The sequence below is a fragment of the Cetorhinus maximus genome, chromosome 8 (genome assembly GCF_964194155.1).
Source record: "Cetorhinus maximus chromosome 8, sCetMax3.hap1.1, whole genome shotgun sequence".
Lineage (NCBI taxonomy): Eukaryota > Metazoa > Chordata > Chondrichthyes > Lamniformes > Cetorhinidae > Cetorhinus > Cetorhinus maximus.
This window is the reverse complement of record NC_135886.1, coordinates 72,155,349-72,180,185: the sequence shown is the minus strand read 5'-3', so window position 1 is coordinate 72,180,185 and position 24,837 is coordinate 72,155,349. Positions and strand designations below refer to the sequence as shown.

At 42.1% G+C, this 24,837-nt stretch overlaps 1 protein-coding gene across 4 annotated transcripts in view; it reads right to left on the bottom strand.

Annotated features, from left to right (window-relative positions):
• Positions 1-3,582: 3,582 nt before the first annotated feature.
• nhsl2 (NHS-like 2) overlaps positions 3,583-24,837 on the bottom strand; it is a 350,353-nt gene continuing 329,098 nt past the window's right edge. For all 4 annotated transcript variants that reach the window (XM_078547026.1, XM_078547027.1, XM_078547028.1 and 1 more), the window contains exons 6-8: positions 15,003-17,822; positions 6,550-6,691; positions 3,583-5,259 (exon numbers count right to left, since the gene is read on the bottom strand). In XM_078547026.1, the coding sequence (XP_078403152.1) occupies positions 4,878-5,259; positions 6,550-6,691; positions 15,003-17,822 (3,344 nt within the window). In that variant the 3' untranslated portion in view covers positions 3,583-4,877. The remainder of the gene's footprint in view (positions 5,260-6,549; positions 6,692-15,002; positions 17,823-24,837) is intronic.

Sequence of the window (24,837 nt, the reverse complement as noted above, 5' to 3'; positions counted from 1 at the left end):
ACTTCCTGAAAGGGTGGTGGAGGCAGGTTCAATCGAGGTATTCAAAAGAAAGTTGGACTGCTACCTGAAAAGAGAAAATGTGCAAGGTTATTGTGATAAGGCAGGGGAGTGGGGCTAGTTGGAATGCTCTTTCAGAGAGCCAGTGCAGCCTTGATAGGCCGAATGGCCTCATTTTGCACTGTAAAGATACTGTGATAGGGTTAGGTTCCTTAATTCCAGATGATTAGTGTTAGTCAGAGGGCATGCTAACTGCTTGGTATTGGGGACCATAAGGGCAAGTTGCTTCTATTGAATTACTATATATTCCTTAATGGTATTAAGGGAGCTATCTCCACAATTACTAAGTTATCCATAGTTAGTGCATTTTCAAATTGCTTGTTACAGTAAGCTTAGGAGCAACCCTTTTGAATAAGACTTCATACAGTTCCATTCCGGTGACATCATGGATAGAATTGTCTGGGGGCAGCAATGATGTCACTGGAATGGAACATTGAGATTTTTAAGGTTGATACTTGAGAATGGTAATCAGCAGCACAGAAACTCTTTCCAGTTCGATGTCTCACTTCACTGGTTTTGAAACAAGTTAAGTTTTGTTTATATTACATATATGGTTGTTGTTGTAAGACTCAAATTTATGGCTTGGCACATTAAGTTGCAAGATTCCCCACATGGACAATGAGGAGAAAACAAATAGACAGTCACCAAGGGCTTGTTCTCTCACAGATGATTCCAAGCAGCTGGTATATAACTGTATCAGGAGAAGCACAGGAGTGCCCACTCCCTTATGCCTGATGGCATGTTCTGGTGAAGACTAGAGGAGAACACAGGGAGAAAAGATTTTATTTTTATCATGATGGTTCAGAGGATAAATGAATGACATGATATGGTACTAAGTCATACTGCTCAGGAAGGTGCCGGGTTATCTCCTGTGCCAAACCTGACCTCAGAGGTAAAGTTGTTACAGTGGACATTAGTTTTCCCAAAGTGGGACAAGGAAGAATCAGCCAGGGATTTCACTCATGATTACTAAGCAATAGGCCCTGCTGTGCATGTCAGATGAGGTCAGGATCAAGTTTGGTTGTGATCCTCCTAACAGGCCATTAGCCTATTCACAGTTTAGGCTCAAATGTAGTGAACCTTGTTAAAGTTCTGGAAATGTGCTGGCATCTGTAGAACTGTACGCCAGTAACAGCACACTTATGAGAAGGGGGGAACACAATTTAAAATGTTATTAAATATCATTTTCAAATTCAAGACAGTTTCTCAACTCAGTCAAAACTACTGTGTGTTTCAGAGCAGATTTAAACTTTAATAAACCTTGATTCTAGAATCTTTTAAGTGGGTGAAGAGGGGTCTGAGAAAGAAAAACTAATTTGAAATAAAATTTGCTTCAAGTTTTTTTTAATGATTGTCCCAAAAGATTATACAATTAATATTTATTTATCACTCTAAGCTGTGGGGGAGGCAAATGCATTTTCTAATATATGTAAAAATAACTATAGATCATTCCCAATTTCCTGAGTCACTTTTAAAACGCACAATTAATTTCAAATATTTAAGTGCAAGACATCACAGACACAAAGCAATGAACTTCTCTCAAGCGAAGTGCACTCTTCTCTCCCTATTCACAGGATGAATGATCACTGCATTCTGACATGGTGGAACATGGCTTTTATCACAAGGTGCATTTGATTGCTTATCCCCACCACAATGCGACATCGCTAGCACAGTCTGGTTAAGAAATGTTGATGCTTTCAATGCGTGACGCTTGGGGGCGGGCAGGGAAAATCTCATACATTCAAGAATAAGATAAAATATTGAATATTTACAGAAAGTTTCAATCAATTAACTGGTAAAGTGTAACTCACTCAGATAATAACATACCGTCCGCAAATTATAGATAGAGTTTTACCATTACCAATATATTTTTAACTAATCAGAGATATTTAACTCTTTAATCAATTGAATTTCCTCCAGACACAGAGTACCCTGAGATAAATATGAAACTCAGACAGGGACTGGGAGGTATGCTAATGTGCTCTCAAGTGGATGGGATAGTGATATCCAGCTGTCCTCAGTGGTAGGAGCAAAATAAATTTAACAAGAAAACTCTGTTAACTTAATTACACTAATTAAGATTTCTAATTACCAGTAGAAATATGTAGGTTAAATACTCTGCCTCCTGCTTCAAATATAGAGTTACTGCCAAAAATGGTAGTAATTGGGGTGCCACTGTGCACAAACCCAGTTCAGGTTAGGATAGCCACAACCATGGTTCTAGAGTGAAATGGACAAAGCACTGGCTCAGTGTAGGGATTGTTACACTGTTACTATGGATTGGGATAAACATATGACTGGAAAGGGCACAAATTGGATTCGAGGATGCAATGACAAAACTATAGATGGACACAACCTTGTCGCTGGATTATGAAAGGTGCGTCCTGGCTTGGCACTACAAATCATAGCTTTGGCCCTAAGTTGGGCATAGCCCAGGTTCTGGGGTGGCAGGAGCACAGCATTGACTGTCAGTTGAGAGGAGCACAACACTGGCTGTGGGCTGGCAGAAGCACAACACTGACTGTGGACTGGCAGAAGCACAACATTGACTGTGGGCTGACAGAGGAACACAGCACTGGCTATGGGCAGTGAGGCACACAGCACTGGCTTTGGGCTGCGAGGTGTACAGCATTGGCTGTAGGCTGTGAGGCACACAGCACTGGCTGCAGGCTGTGAGGCACACATCACTGGCTGCAGGCTGTGAGGCACACAGCAGTGGCTCTGGGCTGTGAGGCACACAGCACTGGCTGTAGGCTGTGAGGCACACAGCACTGGCTGTAGGCTGTGAGGCACACAGCACTGGCTGTAGGCTGTGAGGCACACAGCACTGGCTGCAGGCTGTGAGGCACACAGCACTGGCTGCAGGCTGTGAGGCACACAGCACTGGCTGTAGGGCACACAACACTGGCTGCAGGCTGTGAAGCACACAGCACTGGCTGCAGGCTGTGAGGCACATAGCACTGGCTGCAGGCTGTGAGGCACATAGCACTGGCTGCAGGCTGTGAGGCACACAGCACTGGCTCTGGGCTGCGAGTTGCACAGCACTGGCTGTATGCTGTGAGGCACACAGCACTGGCTGCAGGCTGTGAAGCACACAGCACTGGCTGCAGGCTGGGAAGCACACAGCACTGGCTCTGGGCTGCGAGTTGCACAGCACTGGCTGCAGGCTGTGAGGCACACAGCACTGGCTCTGGGCTGCGAGTTGCACAGCACTGGCTGTAGGCTGTGAGGCACACAGCACTGGCTGCAGGCTGTGAGGCACACAGCACTGGCTCTGGGCTGCGAGTTGCACAGCACTGGCTGCAGGCTGTGAGGTGCACAGCACTGGCTCTGGGCTGAGAATTGCACAGCATCGGCTATGGCCTGCAAGGTGTATAGCTTTCCTTATGGTTGGGATGAATGGAGGTGTGGCTGTGAATCTGCAATGAGAAATTTTCACCTCAAGATGTGGTTCACCTTCCATTTCATAGAGAATTTTGCTTACCTTATGAATAAAATAAAACATAAAAGAAGCACAAGGACAAAGAATTTCTGAAATATTTAAACCGTTTGTATGATTAGAACCAGTGGGCTAACAACAGACCCCCTCAAACCAAGGCTAAAAACAATCTAGAGTTTCTACATTCAGATCATTGTATATCATGGCAAGGCAGCACTTGGGCCTTTTGAAAGCTTCCAAATTCAAAGGTGTCTCCTTTGATCTAAAACCAAAAAACTTTGAAATAACTCTTATATATTGATGCCATATTACATATTACAGTATATTGATAAAATTAACAACTTAATAGGAGGCACTATTTCAATAAACATTACAGATCAGGCAAGCAACTGCTTCTTAAGCAAATAGCCAGAAAATCAGCATACAGCTATCCATTTTCAAGACCTCAGCAACGGAGCTACTGGACCCTGCATTTTGCCTCTACTCTTGTTTCCAGGGCTTTCTTTAGAGGATGAGGGGAAGAGGGGTGGGGAAACAAGATAAGATTTCTTGAGCCTCAGTAAACATGGGCATAGTCTCTCAGTCACAGAGCGAAAGCCAACTATTTTACAATCTTAAAGAGAGGTCCTTCTTCTCCTGAAGCCTCATTGTGGGTCGAGGCTCACAGAATAAATGTGGACCAAGTGGCAGTGTGGAGCTGAAAGCGTGACTCTAATCATCTCATTTTCTTCCCAGGATTCTTGTAGTACGAACACCTTCGATCAGAGTTTATGGACCTCCGGCAGCTCTGGGAAGAAATCTTTCCATCATCGTATTAGGAGTACACAATGGTTAAAAACAAATCCCCACAAATTCAGTTTACTGTTGGATTGATTTATATTGTTAAGCATTACTCACCGGAGGTGCATGTAAAATTTAGAAACAGAACCTAAGCATGACTGCTCAAAGTATCGTGCATGGAGCATACTTTTAAATGATCAGTTCCCTATAAGGCCTTAGTACACCTAGATTGCCAGGCTGGAATGTAGATTGTCTGCTGTACATTTTTACAATGTTCCAGGCTTTTCCAGTCTAACACTAACCTCAGATCAATCAGACCATCCCATATCCTCCACCTTACATTGAGGAATTTCCTCAGAATTCTTGATCCAAATAATGGTTTGCATTAAAAGTCTGTCACTTAAATGTTTTGAATTTTTGTTGATTTCCAAAAGAAGAACACATCATCACTCGAGTTTGCATTCATAGGATTGTGCAAAGCTTACTCCTTCCTTCTGACCAGAATGATGGCTCCAGTGATAGATTAAAAATTAAAAATTTACATTCAACAAGACAGAAAACATTAATCGCCTCTCCTTCCTCTTCGGGAATTGGTATAGCTCTAACATCTTGACGTGTTTTCAGGAGAAACTGGCTCCAGTATGGGCTGGCACCTTTCCGAAATTGGTTCCATTATGGGCTGGCACCTTTCCGACTCCTGTGTAAACTCTGTTGCAATCCTTCTCGCAAGTGGGTTGGTGCTTTTCAGGAGCTCAGCTGCGGACATGCGCATGCCAGATGCAGGCTTGCTGCCCTTCTTCTGTAATAAGGCCTTAAAGTTCTCGTTGCTGGTGTTGGTTTTGGCCCCACTCCCACTGGTCGAGGGAGAAAGCTTGAGTCCACTGTTAGGAGGTGTTGCAGGGGGTTTGACAGGTGAAACAGCCACATGCCTGACATTGAATGGTTCTCCAGGCTCTTTCCATCCCAGCACCTTCCTCTTTGACCTATTGAAAAAGATCACAAAATAAAATTCCAAAAGGCTGACCTTGAGTCATTTCAAAGAATCTCTGGCACAGAGAAGAGATACAGCCTATGGAGAGATACTGAGCCACTTAGACAAAACCTCAGGCTCCATCTTAATTAGGCTATTTCAGCCAAGGTGTTAATAGTGAAGCTGCAATTATCTCCGAAGGCTAGGGAGCAGAGAAAACCATGCAGAGTTATCTTCCCACACTCATTTTCAGAATATAATTGTGCAGGAGAATGATGTTATGTGAAATAAGAATGCTCTATCCCAATCACTGATTAATTAGCTCAGTTATAAAAGAATAACTGTTCTGCTCCTTCACTGTCATCACAGAATCAAGCAGCCCTATTGGGCATAGTGCTGCTTCAAATGTGTGTGCAAGAGTGAAGCAAGAAAAAAGTCTCTAATAAAGTCTGTATTGAGATTTTTGTTTTACTTTCCATCCTCAGAGCACTGCAGTTAGTTTGTACGTCAGTCAGTGTGTGACAAGCCCGTTGCAGTAGGATATAACATTCACTAATTTGTTAATAATGACTTATGGTATCAACACTGTGACAAGTAACTCACCTCCTGACTCCCCAAAGCCTGTCCACCTTGAGGCACAAGTCAGCAGTGTGATGGAATACTCCCCTTTTGCCTGGATGAGTGCAGCTCCCACAACACTCAAGAAGCTTGACACTGTCCAGGACAAAGCAGCCCGCTTGATTGGCACCACATCCACAAACATTCACTCCCTCCACCACTGACGCACAGTAGCAGCAGTGTGTACCATCTACAAGATGCACTGCAGGAATTCACCAAGGCTCCTTAGACAACATCTTACAAAACCATGACCACTACCATCTAGAAGGACAAGGGCAGCAGATAGATGGGAACACCACCACCTGGAAGTTCCCCTCCAAGTCACTCACCATCCTGACTTGGAAATATATCGTTGTTCCTTCAAAGTCTCTGGGTCAAAATCCTGGAACGCCCTTTCTAACAGCACTGTGTGTGTACCTATACCACATGGACTGCAGTGGTAAAAGAAGACAGCTCACCACCACCTTCTCAAGGGCATCTAGGGATGGGCAATAAATGCTGGCCCAGCCAGCGAAGCCGACATCCCATGAATGAATGAATAAAAACAAAAAAAATTCTTCAGTGGTTCACCTGAGGAACTTTGGAGGAAGATAAGCAGAAACCCCAGATAGACTAAGTAAATCATCACTACTTTCTCACTCATGTCTGCGCACATGCTGGAAACCAGCTTTATCTTTTCTCTTACCTGTGAATAACAGTGAAGAGATCTTCAGTGGAGCGTAGGATGCCTGAGGAGATAAAGACATCATCGTCATCCTCCATTACAATGTCTCCACTCTGTGCACCTATGGGACTTCTCTGTTTAGTTGCCAGATTCAAAGAAATGTCTAAAGATAAGAAAACAGGAATGAGCTATCTCGGGAGATCCTAGATTTCAAACAAAATGGCATTTGTTCAAGTGTGTCAATGGATAATGTCAAAGCTCAGTTCCATCAACCAACAGTCATTGGAATCCAAAATATAGAAGCAAACAAATGTGAACTCTGAGAGGCAGAAAACACCAATAAAATGACACTGCCACCATTTTGGTCTAAACTGCATCTATATCACTACACGGTCTGACGCAACCCCATCTTCCAACCCGAAGCAGCTCTTGTAACTCAGTGGGCACATGCACTGCTCACTGTGGCACTGATGCTTACTCCGTGTCAAGTAAACTATTGACAACCAAGGCAGCAGTCAGTATGTCACAAATTGCCTTGAAGCCTTTGTCTGAGAAAGGAAATCAGCCAATTGGAAAATCAGGTAGGAATCTTTACAATTGATCATCACCCACTTTTTCACATGTCCCACTTTCCACCGTACTATCCAGCAGCTGCAAGAGATACTCGCTCATTTCCCCCTCCTTTGAGCCTTTCCCTTTTCTTATTCATGTGAAATGAGTAGCGAGAGTTGCTTAGGCGGTCAAGAGAATGTGAGGAGCACTTAAAGAGCCCAGTAGCTCCATTAGTGACACCAGCCTAAATAGTATTTCTGAACCATTTATTTTTATTTTTTTCTTTCTCAGCAATGCTCAGGGCAACAATATGAAGGCCATTCTCTAAATTATTGTGGTCACTGGATCAGTGCTGCACCTATGCAGGAACTTCCCTCCATCTTTCAAAAGTGGTAGAGTTTCAAAAGATTGTTTTAGGTTTTTAATCATCAAACAACCTTATTGAACGAAAGATGCACAAAGTAATGCATGACAACAATATTATATGTATATTTACAGTAAATATTAAATTGACCAATGCACTGAACAATAAACAATAAGGTAGTAATCTATGTGCTAAACCTTTTTGTAGGTAACTTACATTTAGAATTGTTTTTCTACCTGTAAGTTTTTTCAATTCTGTTAATTAGCCATTCTACTAACATATCTGTGTCTGGTGTTTCCCACTGACTCACTCAACTTCCCTCCATTCAGATTCACTGTACTCAGCCCAGCCCTAGTTTAGCTCATGAAATGCTGCTTAAAGCAGTTGCAAAGTGTGGCAGGGTGGGACTCCCCACCCGTCCAAGTGTCCATCTGATCTACTGCTGACCGACAAATCAATTAAATATTTTGAGCAGGGTCATTAGATGTTGCCACCTCCACTTGGAAGTTCAGTAATGCTGGGTGAGAGGGGTGGAATGGGAAATTTCTGGTTGTACGGCAGCTGAAAGGGCTATGGCATCCCCAAAGATCTTTATTCAACTGCATCCAATTTGAAACTTTATTGCAGCCAATGAAGGACATCAAATGAATTGCCCTGTTCTTCCTTTGTGCCCATTGTGATGTTAATTATTGGGAGTAACTCTTGACCCCAGTTGGCAGATGTCTGTTTGCTACTATTGATTGTCTAGTAGTGCTGGCTATCAGTTATCACAGGCATCAATAGTGTCCAGATTACTTAAGTAGTTAAATGAAAAATCTGACATGAATATGCCTGTCTTTATTTGGGCAGGTGCTTTGTATTGGATTCCAGAAGACTGCTATGGCTGCACATTAGAATGTCTTAAAATGATTTAAATTTGTTTTGTTTTAGCATTTTTGGCTCTCCAGCAAATGTATGACAATAGACAATTTGGAAACTAGACAAAGAACAATAAACACTGTCACGATGATGTGACTTGTGCATAGGTGGTATTCATTTTTAATTTTATCAGCTGATCAAACAGAAATTGAACTACTTTAAAAAAGCAAGCAGAGACACTGACTTATGATGGCTGCCACAAGCCACCTGACATCTAGTATTACAAGTTGAGCAGTTTCTGGATGGTTCCAATGTGCATTACAATTAAGACATTCCAAGACATTATCCAATGGAACTTCACACCTGCTGATGTCAAGAACTACTTCAAAATATTTACTGAAACTGTACTGGACCCCAGCATTTGGATTTCTATAAAGCGACCTCTCAAGCAGAGACAGAAAGTCTGCCAGGACAATAGCTATACGGAAGGTGTTTTCTATATCTCATCAAGTCCGATGATGGATCATTCAGGAGTTAATGGCTGGGACATTACAGAATCTAATCACCTAGGTCATAAAACAATAGCCATGGTCTGTCCAGACATGAACTAATCAAATATCGTCTGAAATCATTACGGGTAGAGAGGTCGTGTCACAGGAATAAACCCTTTTGAAATGTCTTATTACAACACCCAAGCTGCTAAGCAGGAGTCTGGAGGAACTCTGTCAATTCAGCAGTCATATAATTTATCTCTCCCCTCCCTCCCAAGTTCAACACCCTATCTTTATTACAGTTTGAATTCCAGCGCAGAGATAGAGAATTTTCAAATAAAAGGAACATCAGGTGCAAAAATCATCGACTTTTGGGAAAAGGCAGATTACATTTTAAAAAGACACAGTCATCCAGAAACTGCAGTTTATATGGGCTTCAACTCCACTGAAATTTCAAGACCGCTATGGAGAAATTCTGCTTCAGAACAGATGCCAGCAAAGGATTCAAAAACAGTGAACTCTCTTTTTTCTTAAACCTTCTATCATTTCATCTCAAATTTGGCCAGCAAGTAATTTCCTATGATGTAACTTGTAATTTTGCATGCTTGTGTTTGTGTGTGTGTGTGTGTTACGAAGGCTGGGACGTAGGTTTATCTTTTTAACTATCTTTACATCTTTACTTGGTGTTACGACCACAGCTGATGTTATTTGCTGAGCAAGCCAAACCCCAGAGGGAAACTTGTCTTACTGATCATAATGCTTTTTTCTAAATTTTGAAAATGAGGGGAAAACTACTGATGCCAGAAACATAGAACCCCAGTAACACTTTTAAGATTTAAAAATTAAAAGATTTGTTAACAAGAAGACAAAAAACTTAAGTACACAAGATGAAAATTACAGTTAAAACAGTCTGACAAAACATCCCCCAAAAAACTCACTTGGTCAGAACACCCAAGTAAACTATTTGGCAACAGTTCCCTTATAGATTCTTAACCATAAAAATCAAGTAATATTACCCAAGGCAAAACTGCTGTCAGTTCAGTAAAGGTATAATACATGACTTCTCACTGTCTTCCACTCTGCAGTGGAAATCCCAGCGAGTTCAAAAACTGCTTTCTGAGACAAAGACTTCTCTGGCTTGAAACTGGGTGGCTGCTTCAGATTTCACACCTTTTCTCAGCACAAGCTGGTCTCAGGACATCTCCCCCACACAGCCAACCCAACTCAACTAAACATAATTCCTTAAATATCCTTGTCCTCTTTCATCTTAGATTCCATTGTTCTAAGCACCACTATGAACTCAACCTTTCCAAAATATAAAAATCTTTCATGTATCCCTCTTGCCTCTACTTTTGGGTAAAAACAAATTTAATGACCTTCCCTTGTTTACTTATGACCCCTTTGAAAGTCGTAAGATTCCTCAGCCACGGTGGACAATAGCCTGGATTTTGGTTCCCAAGTTGGGGGAGCGGGTGGTGTGCAGATGCAGGATGGATTCAGGCCCATTGCCCCAAGATACAGGTCAGTGGTGGCCACAAGAGTTCCTGAGTGCTGTGACAGGCTGATTAAAAGGCCTGGCTTGGTTCTTTGGGACTTTGGCCCAGTCCTTCTTTTATGTTTTAGGTTCTCTAGCTTGCACCTCTCACATCTCCTTACCCTTCGCCCATTTGCAATGACCCCTTATAGTCCGAATGCAAACTTAATGCCTACTCATGCCAAACCATGATTCCCTGGCCACCACCCTTTTGCTCTTATGCTCTCCCTGCCAACTCACCCAGTATCCATCATGGGCAGACATCAGGAGTCATGTTAACATGAAGTAAAGTTCTGAATATCTAATACAGCCTTCGCTATATATAAAAATCACCCCATTTTTGAAAGTCCATTCAATGTATTTAAATCCTCTCAAATACTTAATCCCTTATCAAAACAAACAGTTTCATTCATAACCCCACATCAAAGATAGATAATCCTTTAATAAACTCTTTGAACTGTCAACCAAACTGTGAACTCACAACCCCCTACTGTGATGATGATAGGTTGTGGAAAGTAGCCAAGCATTAATAATGCTATAATGATAGCACTTAGGATTATGTCAACAAGCAACTGTTGAACCTACAGGAACAGATTTTTCTCAACTCTCACAGACACAGGAAGGATTTTTTTTCATTTCTTTATAGGGCTGGCCATTTAAAAATCTTGACAGCTTTCCAGTTCTCCACACCTTGCCCGCCCTTCAAAAGCATTTTTGACTAAAGACTCATAATTCCCACACTGCGGGATAAGACCCTTGTTGCAGCGAAAATGGAGTCTTTTTGAACTCAGCACTGAGTTCAAACTGCTGAGTTTGGGTTTCCCACATGCGGGAGTCACGTCCCACCCATGTTTCTGCCCCCAACTCCCACCAGCGAAAATAATTTCTGTCAGATATGGGGGTGGAACTTCTGGATCTGATATCCATCCACCATTTTGGATATGCCGCAGAGACTCCACAACTCTTCAAAAATCCAGGCCAATATTTCAGTATCTAACCTGTGAAGACTCTTTATAATCTTGAATTTTTTGATCACCTCTCATTCCTCTAAAGTCCAGAAATTCTAGACCCAATTTATTCAGCCTTTCATCCCAGGGACCAATCTAGTGAACCTTCACTGTACTGCCTCCAATGCAATTATGTCCTTCTTTAAATATGGAGAACAAAATTGCACACAGTTTTTTAGGTGTGGTCTCACCAAGGCCCCATACAATTCTTTATTTTTGTTATCCAATCCCTTTGAAATAAAGACCACCAGGCCATTTGATTTCCTAGTTGTTTCTGCACCTGCATGCTAACTTTCTGTTTCTTGTAAGAATATGCCCAAGTCTCTCTGAACATCAACATTTACATGCTTCAGGCCTTGAAAAAATATTCTGCTTTTCTATTCTTACAATCAACGCGAATAGCCTCACACCTTTCCGCATTATACTCCATCTGCCACCTTTGTGCCCTTTCAATTAATTTGTCTATATCTTTTTGAAACCTTTTTGTGACCTCCTCACAGCTTGCATTCCCACCTAACTTTGTAGCATCAGAAAACTTAGGTATATTCTCTCGATCTCTTTGTGTAAGTCATTATTATAGATTGTGAATAGCTGAAGCCCTAGTACTGATCCTTATGGCACTCCACTAATCACAGCTTGCCAACCTGAAAAAGCGCCATTTCTTCACACTCTCTGCTTCATGTCCATTGACTAATCCTCTATCCATGCTGACACATCATGCCTAACTCCATGAGCCTTTATCTTGTGTATTAACCTCTTGTGTGGCATCTTATCAAGTGCCTTTTGGAATTTCAAGCATACAACATCTACTGGTTTCCCTTTATCTACCATAGTAGTTACATCCTCAAAAAAGTAGCCAAGTAGTATAAGAAAGGGACATTTTTCTCTTAAGGGTCAGAATGTACATGGGGTGGTCAGGAGCCAAGCCATTATGTGAATGGACTGGAGGATTGGAGCTGGTCAGTCCTCACCTGGGAAAGAGGTTCTTGCTTGGGAAAGAGGTTGTGTTACTATGTTAGGAAGCCCACAGCCATGCGGGTAGCCAGAGAGCTGAAAGTGATCACTCCAGACCTGGGAACCAGTTTTTATTATTTGCATCTCATTGTGTCATTTAACATAATACTGTAGAACAGTTATTAAAGCTTAATACTGTTATTAGTCAAGGCAAATAAAGCTTGTTGTTTAAAAGCTACTCGGGCTAGAATCTGAGTGGAGTTGTTGCCGCCAGACTAAAAAACTTTTGTTGTGGTAGTTATTACAAGGAAATCTGCTGACAGTGCAGAAATGTGAACATAGGAACATGAGCAGGCCATTTAGCCCCTTGAGCCAGTTCTGCCATTCAGTGAGATCATGGCTGGCCTGCAACCTAACTCCATGTATATGTTTTTGCCCCATGTCCCTTAATATCTTTGGGTAATAAAAATATATCAATCCCAGTGTCTGAAATCTGCCACCAAAATTTACAATTAATTTAGCATTAATTGCTGTTGGTGGAAGAGAATTCCATACTTCTACTGCCCTTTGTGTGTAGAAGCATTTCCTAATTTCATTCCTGGAAGGCTTGTCTCTGATTTTTAGACTATTTCCTCTGGTCCTAGGCTACTCAATTAGCAGAAATAATTTCTCTCTATCTACTTCATCTGTTTCCCTCAATATCTTGAAAGCTTCAATCAAGTCACCCCTTAATTTTCTAAAATGCAGGGTATACATTTCTAGATTGTGTTAACTGTCCACATAATTTAACATTTGGAGTCCAGGTTTCATTCTGGTGAGTCTATGCTCTACTCCCTCAAAGGCCAATTTATCCTTTGTAAGGTGTGGTGCCCAGAACTGCTCAAGGTATTCCAAGTGTGGTTTAACAAGAGCTTTGTATAGCTGAAGCATGATTTCTACCCACTGGTTTTCTCATTCTATAGGTATAAAGGCCAGCATTCCATTAATATTTTTGATTATTTCCTGTACCTCTTCATGACATTTTAATGTACCTGGAGTCACAAGTCTCTTTGGACCTCCACTGTTTCTAGCTTTTGACTCTTTAGAAAGAACTCTGTTCTGTCTTTTTTAGTTCTAAAGTGAGTAACTTTACATTTGCTTACATCGAAATCCATTTTCCAGTTTTGACCATTTCACTTAACCTATCAATATCTCTGTAATTTTCTGCTTCCATCTACATGGCTTACAATATCATCTACCTTTGTGTCATCAGCAAATTTGGATAACTGCCTTTCCATCCCATCATCTAAGTCATTAATGAATACAGTGAATAATTGAGGACTCAAGACAGGTCCTTGTGGGATACCAGTAGTCACATCCCGCCAATCAGAGTTCTCATTATCCCTACTCTCTGTCTCTAGCCACTCAGACAATTTCCTAACCAGGTCAATAATTTGCCTTCAATTCCATAAACTTCAATTAACTGCTCTTATGAGGGACTTTAATCAAGGGCCTCCTGGGAGTCCATTAAAATATCATCCACTGACATTCCCCTACCCATTACTTTAGTCACCTCTTCAAAAAATCCAATCAGGTTTGTCAGGCATAACCTATCCTTTACAAATCCATTCTGGCTCTCTCTGATCAACTGAAAATTTTCAAGGTGTTCAGTCACCCTATCTTTAATGATAGACTCTAGTAATTTCCCAATAACAGATGTTAGACAACATCTTAGGCAATTGGCAACATGTTAGGCAATTAGGTCAATAATTCCCTTGTTTCCATCTCTCACCTTTCTCAATGAGCGAATGGGCAAGTGTCCAGCTCCAATTTTCTCTGCTCTCACAGCCATCCCATGGCCAGTGGAACAATGACAATGAAAGGCAGGAAAATCAAACCTCTTTTACCTTGTGAATGAATTAAAGGAACATCTACCAAGTTAAAACAAAATAGAAATACTTCATTTTTGTCATAGTGGGTTTTGGTAAGATTCAACAGGAAGCATGCCATTTGCATCAATTTTTTTGAAGGTCATTCATTCTAAAGTTGCAGGTACAAATTTGGATGGATGGGAGTTGAAAATTGCATGTCAGTGAAATGTAAACAGAAGGAGAGAATTAGAGGGGAGTGCCAGAATAGAGTGACAGAAGTTTGGACTGCTTTTGGATATGCTCAGAAGGTAACTCATACCAATGCAGCTTTAGCCAAAGCTGAAGGGGGAGGAGCCAAGCTGTGACAAAATTTCATGGGAAGGAACATACAAATAATGCAATTCCATGACCCAAAACTTTTTTGGTACCACTGGAAATGCTACATAAGGCAGTTTCAAGGAAGATGACATTCTGTGCCTCTCCACGGCATCATCCTCATAAGTTCCTGTCACTTACCCACAAGGAGATGGAGCCTGCTTTCAGGGCACAGCTGATCCTTATTGTCTCTGGGCAGTGAACCTTATGCTGCCCCTTAGCAGATGACACAACTTTGCATGGCAATGTTCCCACCACAAAATTATTATTAAATATATTACCCACCTGTTCGAGATGGATGCCTCCTACACCAATGGTCCATACCCACCAGAAACCACACCATGATGTAAAGTCGATGGAGTTTTGAGTGATGCAAATTTTCCACTACCAGTTACCCAGGTCATACCATTGACAATGGCACCTAGCAGTAGGAAATCTACAAGTTTTAAATTTGTAAAGAATCAGGTTCTTTTCTGACTTCTCACATACCTGTAGGATTCTGACCCGGAGCATTACTCAGTGTTATATTTTGGCATGGCCCATATCCATCATTGTATTCTTTATTCGGGTTTCCCTCGAAATGAATGCTATTTCTTGGCACAGTCTCTATACTTGGATCAACGTTCCGACCATGTGATGCAATCATATCGGTCGCTTCTAAACTTTTTTCAAATGTAACATTGGTAAATGAAACTTTGGCACTGTTGGAATCTGGAGTGGCAGCTGGGCTGTGTAGTGGGCTCCGCTTTGATCTATCTGTGACTACAAGTATGTGTGCTGTATTAGTTGGTACAATCAGCACGTTTGGTTTCTTAGGGACAGGGGGCGGAGTCTTACTTTTCTTTTTCTCAGTATATTGAGTGGAACTCCTGGTTAGCTCTGTAAAACTTTTCCTTTGACTCTCATCTGCAGTGGCTGGAGTTCCTCTTGTTTGTTTGTTACCCATGTGGTGACTTTGAAGGTAGTTAGGTTGATGGGGTGCAGTTTCCGGTGATGCCAAAGGTTTCTGACTTGCTACACCTTCCACAGAGTCTTGTTTCTTTACCCCAACCTTTCTAAAGACCGTGGCAAAACATTTTCTTGAAGTTGCCTCTGAAAGCTGTGAAGCAACAGGAGTTGCCTGCTCAGTGGGAGAAACCTTCAGTAAAATACTTGAAGGCCTCTTTGACATTGGTGGCTTTCCAGGAACAGGTGGTCGGATTTTTTTCTGAGATGTTTCAGAAGATTCAGTTTGGGTTTCCTGTGGTGAGTTTAAAATTTCTGCATTATCCTCAATTTCTGATCTGCTGACTGAGCGTAGGCGTACTGACTCCAGAACAGTCTGTGTTATCACAGGCATAGAAGCTTGGTTAGGGCTATGTTTCTGGCTCGGTTTAATACTATTTGAGGAATCTGAATGCCGTCTGCTGGCTTTGGATTTGCTTTTAAAAGATAGCTTAAGTCCTGACAGATCTAAATGAGGAGGTGGATTAATGGGTAGATCAAAGACACGCTTTGACTTTGGGCTCTTTTCATTTGGGGAAGTTGGTTGCAATGAAGACTTCCGCTCTGGCACCTTGGGCTTTGCTTTGCCAACTGCTTGTGGTACATGGCCTTGATAAACAGACATAGGGAAAGCAGATGTTGGAGTTTCTGACTGGCTTGAATAACCACTGGACGGTGACATCAGACCAGGGAGCTTCCCTGGAGAAGACATTTTAGATTCAGCCTCCACAGATAATTGGGATGGTGTTGTGGCTCTTGAAATAGATGGAGATGTCAAGGATTCAGAACTGCCACGAGACTTTGCACATTCAATTACAGTTATACCTGTGGCAGTACTAGAATTTGATAATGATCTGTATGGATCATTGGACTTCCAGTCATTAAGGAACCAATGTTCTGGGTACCGAATGGGTTCTCCATCTCTCAGTGTGGGTGTAGCAGAACTAGAACGGGCATCTGATATAAAGCCACTGGATTCATTGCTGTCTACCGATTCACTTTGAACTACTTGCTTCTCTGAAGGGATAAAGAGCTTTGTAGGCCTATTTTCTCCAGGTGAGATGCTTGGTGCAGTTTCCACAAGTTTAGGACTAGCTCCATATTTCTTCAGAGAAACACTGCGCACTGGAGGAACAGGTTTCTTCTTTGGCTTTTTCAGAGAGATGCTTCTTGATCGAGTCCTTGTTTTCTGTGATCCCTCCTGATCTGTTATCACAGATACATTCTCAGTGCTTTGGCTGTCCTCTGAGCTGGCACTTGGATAACGCATGATGTAATTCTCACTATGTCGCCGGGAGTGGTCATAACTCTTGGAATCATAGCATCTTACAGCCTCTGATGAACAACATGACCCAGAATCTGTTGGAGTTGACAATGATCTCTCACGGAACTTGCAAGTATCTGTATTAGAATGACCTGAGAGTTCCAGGTTTGAGTTTTTTTCTTCATCTGGGTCATTGGTTGTGTAAACTATAATTCGTTCATGGTTAGTTCTTATATCCTTAAGATTCTGAGGTCTCACTGATGTTTCCCCTCGACTTGGCATGAAAAAGCCAAACACAGGACCTCTGGTATTTTGTGTTTGGCCTTCCCTTGGATTAAAGGTTGATAATGCAACATTGCATTCTGAATGGGAGCCAGCATTCAGTGATAGTTCCGAGTCACATTGTGAAGAATGTTTCAAACATTGAAGTGACACAGATAGAGCCAAATCTGAAATGTGAGGAGCACACATGGAATTGCTGCCATTACAAGTTCCGCTGGAGGAATGATGACCTTCCATCTGGTTCTCTGAACAATGACATGGTTCTCCTGGATTGGATGTGCTAGCATGAGGCAACAGTTGTTTTTGAGCTGGGGAACAAAATGCATGCTGTGTGTGAGACTGGCCGTTGCGGTAAGCCTGACTGAATGTATTTAGAGCACATCCATCAACATGCATGGCTTCTGTTGACACAGAGTTTGGTGGGTTTACACCACTTGAATTATTCCAGGAAGAAGAAAAGCTAATTCCTCTCATTTGATCCCAAGAAGAGTTAAGTGAAGAGAAACTATGTTCGCTGAAGGACGTGTGCATCATCGGTGCATTGTTCATGGTGAATGTGATATTCCCTGAAGATTGAGATAGATTTGGGTTGGTTATTTGACCCAGATCACTATGTACTTTCCTGAGTGTTGTGGGGAAAGATTGTCCTATTCCAAGATTGCTGATCACATCCCTTTTCCCATTGGCAACATTCATATCTTCATCAAAAGTAAAGAGACGCTGGGTTGCCTCTGCAGTCACTGGCATGTGAGGAGATGTGGAATCTTCTGTTGAAGAGCCTAGAATGCAAAAAGAATTGAACTGATGAACACTGTACACAGCTCAAATAACATTAATAACTGGAAGTGTTCAAGTCCTGCAATTTACATAACTCTTGTTAATGCTTCCAAATGACACAAAGAATTGAAATGTAGATTTTGAACACATTTAAATTCCCTGCAGGAAGCACAAATAAATGTTGGTAATGCTGAACCCTTTGATCTAAATGACATTTGTTAAAAAATATCTCAAAGGTGCTCTACACTATAAATGAAGTGCAATGAGCTTAGCACTTTGTAACTAAGGTTCATGCAAGCCATGGTTTTCTTTAGGATAATGATGATTTATCTATTATACATTAAAACAGTGTATGATTGAAATGTTTTAAATGTGTTGTGACTGTAGTTGGCACTGTTGGCCTAACAATAAATGACTTGTCAGTGAAAGTGGCAGCCTAGTTAAAGTCACAGAAACATGAATAAATCAAAAGGTCTTAGGCTTCTTTTTTGAAATCACAGTACCCAACTTTGTCCACTGCAACATTCCTTTTCTTGGGATGACTTAGTAAAGATTACGGGAGTTTGGGCTAAAAATTGATTTGCAGCCATTTTTGGTCATGGGGGTCATGAGTTGCTTCCCGTTGAGGCAGGCAGTATGCAAACTTGGTGCTGCCTCTTCATTTACCTATTATAGTGTTGGTCTGAGCAGGGCCCACGTTGTCAGCTGTCTAAATGCTCAGCAGGGGGCCAAGCAGCATGCACTGATAGCATGTGGTGCAGCCAACCTGTGTGTCTTAAAGTCTGACCCTCATAAAAAGGAGCTGCATTCAATGGAAAAGTGCTGCAGCTGGCTGCCTGTACTGACACTGAGTGCAAGTAGGAGGTACACAAATGGAGAAGCAAAGAAAAGAAAGGGTTTCTAGGTTCGTGGATGTGGCGCTAGAGGCTTTAGTGATTGAGTTTGACAGGAGGAGAGAGATCATGGTTCCACAGGTGCTAGGATGCCCTCAAGGCAAACCCGTGGAAGGGAATAGGAGCAAGTGACCAGGGAGATCAATGCCTGGAATATAGTGCAGAGGACCTGACAGTAGTGCCACAAGAAGTCTAATGACCTCACAGTAGTCAAGATCGGTGCATGTATCTTCACATGACATCCCTTACCCATTGCACAACCAACTTCTCACTCTGCTCAATGTACCCCACCCCCATTACTCACCTATCATCAGTCCCTAACATTCAAGACTCATGTCTAACATTGAGACACTCCACTTCAAACTCACATATATTCCAAGCCAGCCTCACCTCCAGCTCCTGCTGTTTCTACATATTTCCAGCCAATCAGCTGTGGCAGGGATATCACCAAAACACAGTGTAACACAATCACTGACATTCCTCCTCCTCTTTTGAAGGACAAGGTGGCACATAACTGAGCGGTGTCATGGAGCACAATCCTGCTGTCCTCTCTCAGGATAATAGCATTCTTGCACCACATCTGCCACTGCCACTCCCCCAATGCCTTTGCTATTGCCTGTCAGCCAGTCAGCTAGTCCAGATTACTGCCACCCATGCTGAGGTGGTGTAGTCCAAAGCTGGGGACTCAAGACCCAGGGCTGCTCAAGGGTATAGTATTCAATGGTTTGATTGATCTGTGTTTGATTACGTTAGTCGGTTCTCTGATCTATGTTAACTGTACTTGATTGCTGAAGCCTGTGGGTGGAACTGGAGACCTAAAGAAATTGAGAAGATTCCGGAAAGACCTGAGGATCTAGACAGAGGCATATGTGTCTAGAAAATCCTATAAATTCTGAGATATTTGTAAGTAATGTAAATAAACCTGTTGTAGATTTAGAACTAGTCTCATCTCTGCATTGCTCTGGGATTATTCAGGCATATAAGATACACAGTAAACCAGCGAATACATAACAGAGGGCATCTTGCAAGGTCTTCAATCGCCCCCACTGAAAGTCAGAAGCCTTCCACCAGCCATGCTGCGACCACTGTGGTACTATTGCATAGAAGCTCTTGACCAGGCAAAGGTACCACAGGTAGGCACTAAGGGAATGCACAAGGATGAATAGTTCATTCTTGCTTGTATAATTAGATATGTTTTATGATAAGGATGTTGTGGTCAGGTTTTTATTAATGCATTTTACTGCAGGATTCTGACCAAGAGGGCTCTGTAATGTCACAAGTGGCTACAAGATGGGGTATAATGGAGCAATGACTATGAACGGATGTTATCCTGAGGGAACCAGAATTTGAGTAGGTGCTCACAGAAAGTCCATGTTTCCCCTCCGCCTCCTCCCTCCATGCAGAGCTTCCCCACTTCAGAACCTCTACTCAATCTCCCTTGTCATGTTGCAAACCCACAGGTACTTCAACTAGAGCCCCCATATTGGCAGCTTTTGTGCAGACAGGTTACCAAATTCTCTGGCCTCCCTGTGAGTATGCAGCAACTCACCACACTCAACAACACTCAGAACACTTCAAAAAAATTCTGCAAGAGTGGAAGTTAAAGTAAATCACTTTAGCTGCTGGTTGGGCACTGACCTTTAAGTTACGCTCGTGGTGGCGAGGGTCAGGGGTGTCAATGCATGTTCTTTGGTGAAAGACAAGCGAATGTGCTCAGTTGACCTGCACAGCCCAAGTTTCAAAAATGGGTTAATCAGCCAGAATGAGTGTTGGATGTCATGATCTGGCCAGTTGGAAAGCTTCTCCTACACATGTGGCACACTCATGCTCAGTGTCTTCCCAGCACAGGGCACAGTGCCGGGAGAGCTGCACGCCCCACTTAGGGGGCTTCCGATTTCTGTAGCACCACCTCCAGCAGTGTTACAGAGCCAGATTTTTAGGCCACTAATTTTTCCCTGTCTCCTTGTGGTAAAGCAACATTCCAAACATAACAAACCACAGGAGCACACACTACTGGCTGTAAAGAAAATGTAGCTTCTCCTCCTTCCTCTCTTCAATAACAACAATGTCAATTTATATAGTACATTTAATGTAAAACTCTCAAGGCACTTCACAGGCACATAATGAGATAAAGTTTGGCTTGAAGCCACATAAGGAAATATTAGGACGGGTAAGTTTTAAGAAGTGTCTTAAAGGAGGAGGGAGAGGAGGAAAGGTTTAGCGAGGGAATTCCACTGGAGCCTACACAGCTGAAGGCAGATCTGCCAAGGGTTGGGGAAAGAAATTCCCTCTTCATCCACTCCTCTCCCTTTGTCCTGCCCCTCTGTACCACTCTGTTTCCCCAATTCTTTCCTCTCTCTTCTATCTTTCTCCCTCACCCTCCCCACCTCCTGCCTCTTCATCTCTTTCTCTGCTCTTACCAATTGTCACCATCCAAACATCTGCCCCATTCTTGTTGGTGCAGTTCACTAATCCTCCTGCTCTCTGAGCCTGCGATACTGCATGAGGACATAACTGCTGAGATCATCTAATTGCTGCACCAAATGCTAGTCTCAATAACTTGCTTAACTGTGGTCTTATTTCTAAAATAACAGCAGAGGTCAGGTCCATGAAGTCTTTACAATAAAAAAATGTTTAAAATATCTAGCTATTGTGTGGATCCCCATTAACAGTACAAGCTAAAGATAAATTATGGTGTGTGCATGTTAATCATAAACACTTATATTCAATCATTTGTATCCTGAAGGAAGCAATGTGTTAGGAATCCAATCCAAACCCGATGATGATCTCATGGGTCACTACGCAGAGGAATATCAAAAGCAATAATGAAGCAATACAGAAGGTCAAAGGCTCAAGTCCCAATATGTATTGCGTAAGATGACCTCAATCAAAGCCATAAGTCAGGTACTACAATTTGCTCCTGGGACAGCTGAGTCACTTGTTTATTGTTTTGGATTATTATCCAGTGACTCTTGCTGGCACGTCCTGCTGTGTGGACATCTGGTGAGAACAAGATCTGATGGGATTGCCATGGCCTCCAGATCAGAGATGGACACTCTGCAAGCACTTGCTGCCCTAGCTGACATATAAAAATACCTGAGGTTTGCATGAGCTGTCAGAGCCTGTGAAAGTGCACCACAGTAAGAGTTAGCATTTCAGGTGAGTAGAGAAAATGGACACCAACAAGCAGCAGAAAATACAGCTCCACAACAAAGTTAGCCCATCTAGTTCATATTTAGAAATATTATTACATTTTAAAGGGAAGTTTCAATTGTTCTGAATCACCACATAACCCTGGACACTTACTTGTTCCTATTTCTGTATTTTGCTGAATGGAGGCTGATGCCATTATGTGTAAAACTTTCCACTGTCTCTGGTGACACCATGATGGTACTTCAGGGACAACCCGACATAAATGTCTGCTTCCCCATTATCATTATACGCAGTTTTATTCAGAACATGATCATCTCTATCTGTGCTACCATACTTAACCAGTAACACACAGAGAGGTATTCTAATAGGATCATCCAATTTCTTGAGGTGGAAAATGCTCACAAAAACTGAAGTCATCCTACAAAATCCCTTCACCCACAAACTGGCCATACAAACAGTACTGATTGGAAAAATGAAAACCCATGTTACTTTTGCTTCTGAATGTGGCTGTCTGTCCCTTTAAATTCCTTCCCATTGAAAGTCACAGCCTTGCAAACCTAGATAGCCATTTTAGATGGGCAAAATTATGTAGATGTGTACCTAACAGTGTAAATGTTGACACATGATGCACGCTTCAAAATACATTATTCTTGCCACATTATATAATTTCAAGGAGGCGCTCACCTATTTCTGGTGCTCCTCACACCTCCTCTGAGCTTATCTTATCCACGAAAACCTCCTCCACCTCTCCGGACTCTATTTCCACTAAATTGATGACCATCAAACTTCATCTTGTGGTCCCCATGCTTAGTGACATTGTTGATGATTCCCTCTCCTCAGATACTGCCCCTACCGTCCCTTCTCCGACCTCCCTTTCCTCTATAAAGCCCTTGAACAGGTTATTGCTTCCCAACTTTGTCCCCAGCTTTCCCACAAATCCAGGCTTTACCTCTCCAATCAGATTCCCAACCCCATTCAAATCTCTGATGTCCATTCCCTAACTTGCAACAAGTCCCATTCACCCACCATTCCTCTGATTGCTGACCTACATTTGCTCCTGGTGCATTAACATCTTGATTCTATGATTCCTATCCTAGTGTTCAAATTCTTCCATGGTTTTGCCCCACCCTATCTCTGTAACCGCTTCTAGCCCACCAACCTTCTGAGAATTCAAAATTACTCCAACTCTGGCCTTTTGTGCATCCTTCGCTTCCTTCACCCTGCCATTGGTGAGTGTACCCTCAGTCGTCTAGGCCATAAGCTCTGGAATTCCTCAGAACATTTCCCTGTCTTTCTATCTCTTCTATTCCTTCAAGTTGTTCCTTAAAATTTAGCTCTCTGACCAAGCTTTTAATCACTAATGCTAATATCTCCTTTGACTTGCTGCCAGTTTCGTCTTATTATACTCCTGGGAAGTGCCTCCTCCCCATGTTATATTATATCACATGCAAGATGTTGTTGAAAAGTACATTTAGAAATACCCACCAAACACAAGTGAGTGGAGATCCAACAGGACCAATCTGTACTGGTTTTCATTCCCTGTTACATATGTTTATGTACAGCAACAGAAACGTACATTGAGCCCACTGTTTCCGTTTGAAACTTATGTGAATTACTGTGGCTTCACTGAATGCAAGTTAAGACTGTGATATATGTCAATGACCACTAGATGGCAGACCATTACACCATCAGCATTTTGTGAGTACTGTACTTATACTGAGTGACTGCATGTAGGAAATGTTTTTAAAGGCTGAGCTGATACAGCAAAACGTCAATTAAAAAGTATGTCTTCAGAAATTGTGAATGAGTGCTTCATAGATGGGGGAAGACAGCTGAGTGCTTCTATCTGTAACAATTAATATTAAGGAAATAGAGGAATAAAGAGAAAAACAGGGAAGAGAAACAATGGATAAAAAAATTGGATTGTTCTAGCAACACATCCTAATACAGTATTTGATTTTGTTATTGCCTTGATCTGAGTGTCAAAGTTCACATGAGAATGTTTAATGTGCTCGCATTGCATTCCTGTGGATGTTATCATTACATAGGTGTTGAACATTAAAAATAAATAACCTAATGTCTTTGTGAAAATAGTAGGAATGTTGCAGAAGTGTATTAAGCGCGAATTTAGATTTCTACCCTATATGACAGCAAATAAACACAGTCAGCTCCATATACTGTTTTTTCTTCTTACACAGTGACCAAACTAAGCTGAAGCTTTTGCACAGATACAAGAAGAAGCCCTGAAAAAGTAAGAAGTGAGGCATTTGACATCTGTAAGGTAATGTGTGGCAGAGCAATGCAGGGACTATTTGATAACAGATGCTGTGCACTTCTGACACAACTGAGAAAGGACCTCTTCAGCTACACTGAGCAAAGCTGATACTTCAACTAGGATTTGTGGACAATTAAAGTCTGTGTCAGCATCTGGAACATCAGATATGCTGATGACATTACGCCAATGGCCAAGGACAAGCAAAAACTATCCATGATGGCTGAGGAGCTGAGAAAGTCATGTCTGAAGTTTGGGTTAAGCATCAACAAGGCGTACTCAATGACCAGCCATGGTGGGAGCAGTGTGACAACCCACTCCACAACCATTGCGAATGTAGATCAATTTCGACTTCTGATATCGAAAGTGAACACAAATGGGGATAGAAACACTGAAACCAAGATGAGGCTAGCAACTACCCACTCTAAAACTCGTCAGCTGAGTGAAGCATGAAGGACACCAACATCGGCTTGCACTTGAAACAGCAACTTACAAAACTCCTGGTGTGGAACATTGCACTGTTTGGGTGCAAGAGCTGACCCCTCAATAAAACTGACAGGGAGAAGGCTACAGCTTTGAAAATGTGGCTGTAGCAAAGGGCCTTTAGGATCAGCTGGACAAAGCAAGAAAATCAGAGTCCCGGCATCTCAAGGACTTTCAGCTGAAGTGAAGAAGCGGAAATTGAGAGAGTGAGACACG